Source organism: Diadema antillarum, unplaced genomic scaffold, assembly GCF_040938485.1.
Source record: "Diadema antillarum isolate AM-2024a unplaced genomic scaffold, OU_Dant_1.0 seq00002127_RagTag, whole genome shotgun sequence".
Lineage (NCBI taxonomy): Eukaryota > Metazoa > Echinodermata > Echinoidea > Diadematoida > Diadematidae > Diadema > Diadema antillarum.
In genome coordinates, this window is record NW_027272767.1 from 93,152 (window position 1) to 102,096 (window position 8,945).

Here is an 8,945-nt window from a genome sequence, read left to right on the forward strand (position 1 = left end):
AAAAATATATCACAAAATTTTACTTTTTGTAAAAAAAAAATGCATATTTCCTCGACTTGTCGATGATGTATGTTAAGGGTGTAATATCATTTCCCTTGCCTCAAAGAGTTAAGTGGAGAGTTTTCTTATAATATGCCAGGAAACAGAAAAATACGTTGAATTTTCTTCATAAATTTTCTTTCTATCGTTGTACACATGATCATCAGCTGTGATAGTCTTCTCATTCAGCAGTGACTGGGCAGAAACTTCAAAAACATAACTTCTCACAGATCTCACAACTTTTCACAAACTCTCACTGATGTGTTCTACTAGTATTGCTGCATTCACTCAATCCACATTTCTATGAAGGTGGACTTGTTCTTAAAGATAAAAAAATAGTGGAGTGCATTCACTGTTTTCTCTATACAATAGAGGGAGAAGGTACACTCTTTCTTTCCTTTCTATTATGCGTCATTGCAGCTGGCTGGTATATCACATATAGGAATTGCAATTGATTCATGTTTTCCATTTTTCAAATCTTTCCCCGTGTCTATGGAAGCCGGAATGTTTAAACCCTAAAATTATATAGTACTTAAGTGAAGGGTTTGTTTGCAAAAACCGATAAGTCCATATTTGCCAAATGGAGATATTTGCCATTAAAGGTCAAGAAAAATAGAGAGAATAATAAGAAAATTTTTGCTTCTTTTGACCATAACTTCAAAAATGTACCTTTATATGTAGTGACCAATATATCATTTAAAAGGTATTATTTTGTACTTTATCACAGAGACCGTACTTCAAAATCTTTAAAAATGGACTTATCGGTTTTTGCAAACAATCTCTTCAAGTACTAGTATTCACGTCATTATCACTCCCATGTCAAAATTGCTATTAGAGCAACTGCTATATGTGACCGTGCACCTCAAAACGAACATAAAGTCGCACACACTGATTTTACGTGAGGACTGAAAATAAGTGAAATGGGTCAACCTAGCCGAACTTCACTTTTTCATATTTTCTGAAAGAGCGGGTCTTCTTTTACATTATGCTAAAATTTGGTATCATAAAACGGGCAGGAAAGTGTGTTTTTTAGCAGTTTGTCTCGAACATTTTTTGGTAGAATAGTGTGATTAGGTGTGTCTTTAGAATCCCTTTTTCATTTCTGAAAAACCTTGTCCACACTCTTCACTTTCAACTCTAATAACTTTTGAAAAGATAATGCGACTGCTTTGAAAGTTGGCGTTAATTATGGGCAGAATGTGTTAATTAGGCATGCTTAATTTCACTTTAACCTGATAATCCCTTCATTGTTGTTACTCTGGTGGTTTACTTCCTGTTTTTTTTTTTGTCCCATTCATCGCACAGCCAGCACGGTTTGGTAAAGATTTAGCGCTTGAATAGACACTGTACTTCAGAGCCTCTTTTCTCAGTTCACACTTTTCCTGAGTTTGTGCTTTCTTTCCAATATTTAGATAGGTTAGGAGAGTCCATTTGATTTGAGTTATATATCATTTTAAAGCTTAAAGTCTGCTCTTTCAGAATATGGTCTTAACTAAAAATTCATGTCTGGCGATTTTTTGTTTGTTTTGAGGTGCAAGGTCACATATAGTGTGCAGCATGTGGTTTACTTGTTCTCATTTTATCACACACATACATGTGAGAAGAATCTTCTGAGCCCCGAGTAATAGTCATTCTCTTTTGTTTATCCTTACTTTTGGTCTTAATTGTACCCGTGCTCCTCATCCTGTTCCCCTCACTAGGCTTTTGTTGGGACCTACACTCAACAAGCTTTGCTATTTAGTAGGTTCCATCGTATTTCTCTTCGCATCCTTTACTTTGATTGAAAATGACACATCGACCGTTATGTATTACTTTTGCATTCCTATTTCTTCATGTATATATCCAAGCTGGACATTTTGTATTATATTTTGTTATATACCATGTATTTTCCATCGAGAAATACGAAAATAAATTGAAATTGAAAATTGAAATTGAATTATGATTGCAATGTTACGATACAGTGTACCGTCAGTTTGTGCGTTGACGTGATACACATAAAATTTAGCAACCATAGATTATCTACTTGATTATTTATTTAATCTACTCCTTATTTTCTCATTTTTGTAACTCTTTACCTATTTCTTCAATCATTATATAGGTCTATATTGATATGATTATTACTGCTGGGCCTATTATTATTATTCTTATCCTTAGTGTCTTATTATAATTGCAATTATTATTAATGGTACTATCATCTTTATTATCATTATTATTATTATCATTATTATTATTATAATTATTTTCTTTTGTCGTTAGCTCATGTGCTGTCCCACCGTTCACACTCTGGCAGTTGGATTTCTTGACTTTTTTCTTTATACTTACCGTATCTGTTCAACTTTCACATTACAACTTTATTTTGCTTGAATGTAGGAACAAACTCTTTATTACTGTCTGATATTGCATGTACATTGTGTTGTGGTTTTGGATGATCCGATAAAACATAAACTAACAACATGAAAAGCGCCCTCCTTATTATGTTTTGACGGGTCATTGACTACACAAAAGGGGAAGCACGCCGGAAGATGGCGCAATCCCAGAGTAGATCCCACAGGAGTTACGAAAATCAACACTGTCGGTGTAGTCGTAAATAAGAAGCGTTTCTGTGATTATTTGAATATAAAAAAGAAAAAAAAGGGAAGTACACTTGTAATAAAAAAAGACAGACATATAATATTTCAGTTAAAGGTGATTTATAGAACGGAAATTATATTTGCTATTTGCTAATTAAGCAATATAACGTTATGTTCTGCAAAAATCCTGTTCTCTGTGATTGATGTGCAAAAGTTTAAAGAATAAACGACTTTGAATACGACTACGAAGTGGGAATTCCCCACACTATTTACTGACAGTGTGTTACAGTATGCTGCGCAGAAATTGGTCAATCGTCTACCCTCCATTCCCTGTATTACACGTATCTATACGCATGTACGACAAAATATTCACAGCTATTAAAAAGTCAGCTGTCACTTGTACGGTGAGCTTGGCTCTATATAAATATCGACAGACGCAGGGTAGATTAAAATTTCTCCAGGGTGGTTCACTGTGAAGTCTTGTCCCCGAATCGGTGAGTTTGATAGAGTGTATTCATACCGTGGTCCGTGTGTTTATGTATTGCCGATCAGCGGTTTACTAATACAATGTAGACTAGTCTATTAATAGCTCTTGGTGTGTTCTTTCAGTACGTAGAATGGTACCGGTGTTTTCAAATGAAACTGTGTAGAATAGCGGGTGTGATCTCGATATCTTTGTAGGCCTAACTGTGCCAAAAAATTCTGTATAATTATCAGGTCAACTAACGTTAAGCTACGAAACTTCAACGTAGTATTGCAATGCAGCGCAGCAGTGAACAAACAAAACAACGGTACGCTGAATTCTGCTGTAAATTTATCCGGTATGCGGTATTTTGATAACGTGTAAGGACATGTCACTGTTGACACCAAGCGTGTTACTGTTGGCACGCCGTATTTTACCTACGGGTCAGTCGAGTCGCGGGCGGTGCACCGTAATGCTGTAGGCATGGCAACAAGCACAGTATACCATCAGATGTGAATGGTGTCATAACATATCATTATCTCATACATGTACTACTGTTCACCTGTTTGTAATGTGTGCGTAATAAGTATGCAGATAATCAGCCCGACCAGACGCTGTAAGTTCGCTGTGTCGCGACGTACCTACGTACAGCGACTGGGCTGTGTATAGTTAGCAGATAATTCGATGTATACATCTCATCTGTACAATAATGACAAGCATTATATCATAGAGTGGGTACTGCTACTTTGCGCCGGAAGACCCGCCAAAAATGGCAGGCCATGGGCTAACGGTGCTGATCATTGTGTACCATAACTAATTGGTGAAATATTTTTGATGAAAATGAGAAAAGTGTGTTTATTGAATTTCGGATATGAGGGTTACTGATAAATCTTTCCTCTTTAAAAGAAATTGTTTGTATGACAATTTTCTCTTAAAACAGAAAAAAAAAGACAGTCGTAGCTCTTCTCTTTAAAGTGAGATCGAAATATTTCTAGGAATATTGAGGTTGAATGGCAGAATGGTAATGAAGGAATTAGATGCGTTGATCTATCCTGAAAGTTTGAAAGAGACCTTGAAACCTTGATGAGATAATCCCTGAAGCAGCTCTTTCCGAACTAAACTGGGATGGGATGTGCTGTGACAGTAGGTGATGGTGCAGTCATATTAACATGAAGAGTTTGTTCGCAAAAACTGATAAGTCCGTTTTTGAAGATTTTGAAGTATGGTATCTGTCATAAAGTACAAAATAATACCTTTTCAATGATTTATTGGTCACTACATATTAAGGTACATTTTTGAAGCTATGGTCAAAAGAAGCAAAAATTTTCTTATTATTCTCTTTATTTTTCTTGACCTTTAATCACAAATATCTCCATTTGGCAAATATGGACTTATCGGTTTTTGCGAACAAACTCTTCACATATAATACAAATAGATGTGCACACTAAAACTTCTGTAAGCACAGATTTACAGCAACATGGGACCCACAGGAGGTTTCAACCCTCTGATCATGACGGGTATATGGTAGCCTCGTGGAAGGCAGCTCCTGGTGGGGCAGTAACTGCCATGGTTGGCAACTGGTTCCAGACTGCACTTTATAAGTTATAATCAATCTTTCTGATATTGACTTAAACATTAAGGCAGGGATGCCAAGTTAAAAAAAAAAAATATGAGTTAGATTTTCATGACTAGGCATCTCGGCGCGCGAATGTGCGCGCCAACGAGAGTGTGGGAGGGGTTTTTTCCCCATGTGGCCTCCCGCGGTAGGGAGATTTTTCAATTTTAAGCTCTTAATGGTGCGCTCAGGTGCATACTTAAGTGATTATTTTTTACTTATTTTGAAAGACAAAAGAAAAATATACCTTCAATTGCAACTATCACTTTAATCCTTTGAGCTATGCTCCTTATTATAGGCCCAAGTTGCAGACTTCGCCTGATGCGTGAGAAAAATGGGTGCCATGCATGAGATTGTGAGACGGACCCTAAATGCTTGAGTCTCACGCAGAATGTGTGAGACTTGGTAGCTCTGTTAAGGTGAGTGAGTGATATTATTCTTAATCTTAATCCTTTGGATCTTCCTTTTTTGTGTATTTTTGTCCAGAGTTCAATATTTGATCTTTGCTGAGGGAGACCAGAGAGAAGAGCAACGATGTTTGAAGTAGAAGACGAACACGAAGAAGCCTGGATTGACATCAATGATGTGTCGCCTAGGCAACCGTCCTCTGTGACAGGTATGTGCGTGGTTGGTTATTGATTAGGGATGAACCAGAGGGCCCAGATGTCGCGGACACCCTTGCAGTGCCGTGTTGTTGTTGTTGTTGTTGTTGTTATGTTTTTTTTTTTGGTGTCTGTGTATGTAACTATTTGCGCCGTTATCTCCATCATATCAAAATCAAGAACAGTAACTCGAGAAATGAATAAAATGTAGTGTAATTGATTAATTACCGTCCTTAGTTAACTGACTGATTATTATTATTATTGTTATTATTTATTTATTTATTTGTTTGTTTATTTATCTATTTATTTAGTAGTTGTATTTGGCGTGTGGGAACACTCTTCTCTCATACTTTTGGGGCAGATAAGGTCCAGTACATCATGATAATGAAAAAATCTGGTCAGTCCGGATGATGTGCCTTGTCAGTTGCACATAAGGCATGAGGGCGCTCCTATATATCCAAACCAAAAACTCATATGGAGTAAAGGAGTAGACTCCCTTATACTTTATAAACACCAAAATGAATTATCTCACAAATAATCCTATACATTTCAACAGAAAAAAACATTTTTGCAGATAATTTATATTTCATATTATGTAGTAAATAAACATCCGATTGTGCAGAGTGCGGTGCTGTATGTTTTTGAATGTGATAGGCTTCACTCCGTGTTGAACTGTATATTTTTTTTTCGTTCTAATATAGGGCTATGTACTACCAAACTTAAACAATAAAAAAAATTCAGAAAGTTACAAATTGACTTTATTATACTTTTTTTTAAATGTTTTGGCAAACTATATCCCTCATCATTCCATTACTCAACACATGCAGTACCAATTAGTCAAGTATGCTCAAGCTTCAGACACATCTAAGGGCCAGAAATTGAAGTGGCACCCTGAGAAAATTAAAGAAAAACTGGAAACACCTTTGTAAACTCATACACTATTACATACGTTGTGCCATTTTCATCTGTTTAACCTCTTGTGTGCCTCATTGATTAACTGTCCGTAGGTATCCGTGTGTGAACTTTGAGCACATTTGATTCATGGCACAAAAAGGGTTAATCGGCATAGTTTTGTCTGTATTGATGCGGCATACTGGTAGACTGCTGTGTCCAAATATTCTGCATCAGACACTCCATGTCTCAAATAAAAAAAAAAAATTACATGTGTTGGACCTTATTTCAAACGACTTGATGTGTTATACCCAACACATCAAGACGAACATGGAATGGAATTAAAAAAACATTTGTACATATGATTTGTACACTGTGTAAGATTGTTTGGACTGTATACAAAGAGTGAGAGTGATCGTACATATAGCCACCCTCCAATTAACCACCACCATCAATATCATTATTTTGTCACTGTCGCCCATTGAAACTGCATCTTGTTAACCCAATGAGGACAAGTCTTGAGTATATTTGGGCAGTGGTATAAGGGAAATGCATGTTGTAACAAAATAAGCCCGTCCTCAATGGGTTCATTATGGGAACATTATGTTACGGCAACAGGACTTCCATGTGACAAATCCTTTGCTATGTCCACTTTACCCTCTCAGGGACAACATTTGACCGAACTGTCACCAGACCAGCACAGGGAGTTCGGCCCGAGCCAATGGACATGAGTGTCCTGAACACCGCCAAGGAAATGATACCAAATCCGCAAGGCGCCCCCTTGGAGCTGCGGATCTCAAGGGAAGACGCCACGTTCTGCAAGGTGTGCAAAGTTTCGCTGTCCGGGGAGGAACCAGCAAAGCAGCACTACGCCGGAAAAGCTCACCGCAAGGCGCTGCAGAGAATGTCTCTTGAAGGAGGCGGGCACCAAGGTGGACAAGGGTCAGACAATTTCCACTGCAGCATCTGCGATGTCAACTTCACAGGAGCTGCCAGCGCCAAACAGCACTACGAGGGCAAAAGCCACAAGAAGGCAGAAGCGATCACCAAGCGCAAGGAACCTCAGCAAGGCGGTGTTGCCAAAAGCTCCTCTGTAGAGACCAAACCCTTCTCCCTATTTTCAGGTCAAGGGGTGTTATCCGGGGGCTCTGGGTTACCAACGACCAGAGGTTTGGATACCACTGGGCGCTTAAATTATTTCGCCTCCAATGGTTTTTCCATTGGGCGTGGCTCTCCAGCGAAGTCGAGGCAGGCCCCTTCATATGTAGAGGCTGATTCTACTCTCCCAGATTCAACGACTGCCATCCCGGACAAGATGCCATTCGGAGAGGGCACGTTTGGTAAAGCTCGAAGCCAACCTCGCAGTATTGGTGCAGACATCGCCGAACACGCTCTTTTGAAGGGTGATGCTGCTGAAGTCTGTAGTGGTCTTAGCGGGCAGATTGGAAGTGATACCTTAGCAATCAAGAATTTGTCACCTCCCCCTAGCAGCCTCTTGGATGGCGGCAACCCTAACCCTGACATCGATAGCTGTCGTCAGGAGATTGTAGCGGCCTGCTCAAAAGTAATGATGAGCATGATCCCCGAGATTGCCAACAAGGTGGCCGACATGCTCCTTAATAGTCAGAATCCCAGTATCGTGCGGGGGATGGTTTCATCAGGAAGCTCTTCTGAACCTGGTGGAGATACCAACTCCCTGCCGTCCCGCAACGAGGAGCCAAGCTGCACCTCAAGTCAATCCAGTCTGATAGCCTTTGATCATGTCGAACGGAACTCCTCGGACGGTTCTGTGACTGTGGCTCTGGCATCCACGCAGGATGTCTTCACTACTACTGGATCTTCCTCAAGTCATTCTGCAGCTGGTCCTCTTGTCTCCATGCAGTCTCTCTCCAAACCGCCAGGGCTTTGGCCCGATAGCTCGTCGAGGCCAATCAGCAGTGTCGGTAGAGAGGACGAGACAAAAGTCGACAACCTGAGTGGAGGGCTGGATGCAGCGACGTTGAATGAAATATACGACTCTATGTGGAAAAGCCTGACCAAGCAAAACGCCAAGTAATGATATATTACATGCAATATTGTGTGGCAATTTGCGTAGTAGATGCGACATCCCACTTGATGTCACGTGCAAATAGGATTTTGAGATTGGCGCTGGTATGATTCAAATTATTAAATTTGAACTCCTTTTCTTTTTTGCAAGGTTCTTTAAATGGCTATGTCCTTTGCCGCTAAGTGTTGTCTATTGTCTCCTTCACGTCACGTGCTGGAGCGCTATACACCAACTTCGGTCCATTTGTTTGAGCATATTAATACTGATTTCCAACTCCCAGTTTGCAGAGGATCTGATTGTCGGTTAAGGAGGACGGGGGGGGGGGGGGGGGAGAATGTTACTGATTCTTTATGCTCCGTTTGTTGAAGACAAAGTCCACTTTAATCTTAAAGCGAAATGAAACCCAACATTCAGGTTTGCATGTGGATTGAGTGACTGTAGCAATACAATGTATATAGTATTCTAACACATTAGCAAAGTTTTGAGGAAAATCGGTAATTCCTTTGAAAGAAGTTGTGTCTGAGTTTTTGAAGTTTAGATTCCTTCATCGCTGGATGAGAGGATTACTACAGTTTGTGATGTCACGTATGGAAACTGCGATGTAATAGAAATAACATTTCACAACATATTTTCTTTTTTTATAAAAAGTCCATTATCACTCAACTTGTTAATTACATTATTGTGTACGGGTAATATTCCACATGGTATCTAAAATAGG

General features: G+C 39.2%; 1 protein-coding gene across 1 annotated transcript; it reads left to right on the forward strand.

The window, feature by feature from the left end:
* Positions 1–2,945: 2,945 nt before the first annotated feature.
* LOC139714004 (uncharacterized) lies at positions 2,946–8,501 on the forward strand. The gene is made up of 3 exons (XM_071625730.1): positions 2,946–3,103; positions 5,174–5,303; positions 6,846–8,501. Exons 2-3 carry the CDS (start codon positions 5,222–5,224, stop codon positions 8,234–8,236), a joined length of 1,473 nt encoding a protein of 490 aa, XP_071481831.1. The 5' UTR covers positions 2,946–3,103; positions 5,174–5,221; the 3' UTR covers positions 8,237–8,501.
* The last annotated feature ends 444 nt before the right edge of the window (positions 8,502–8,945 follow it).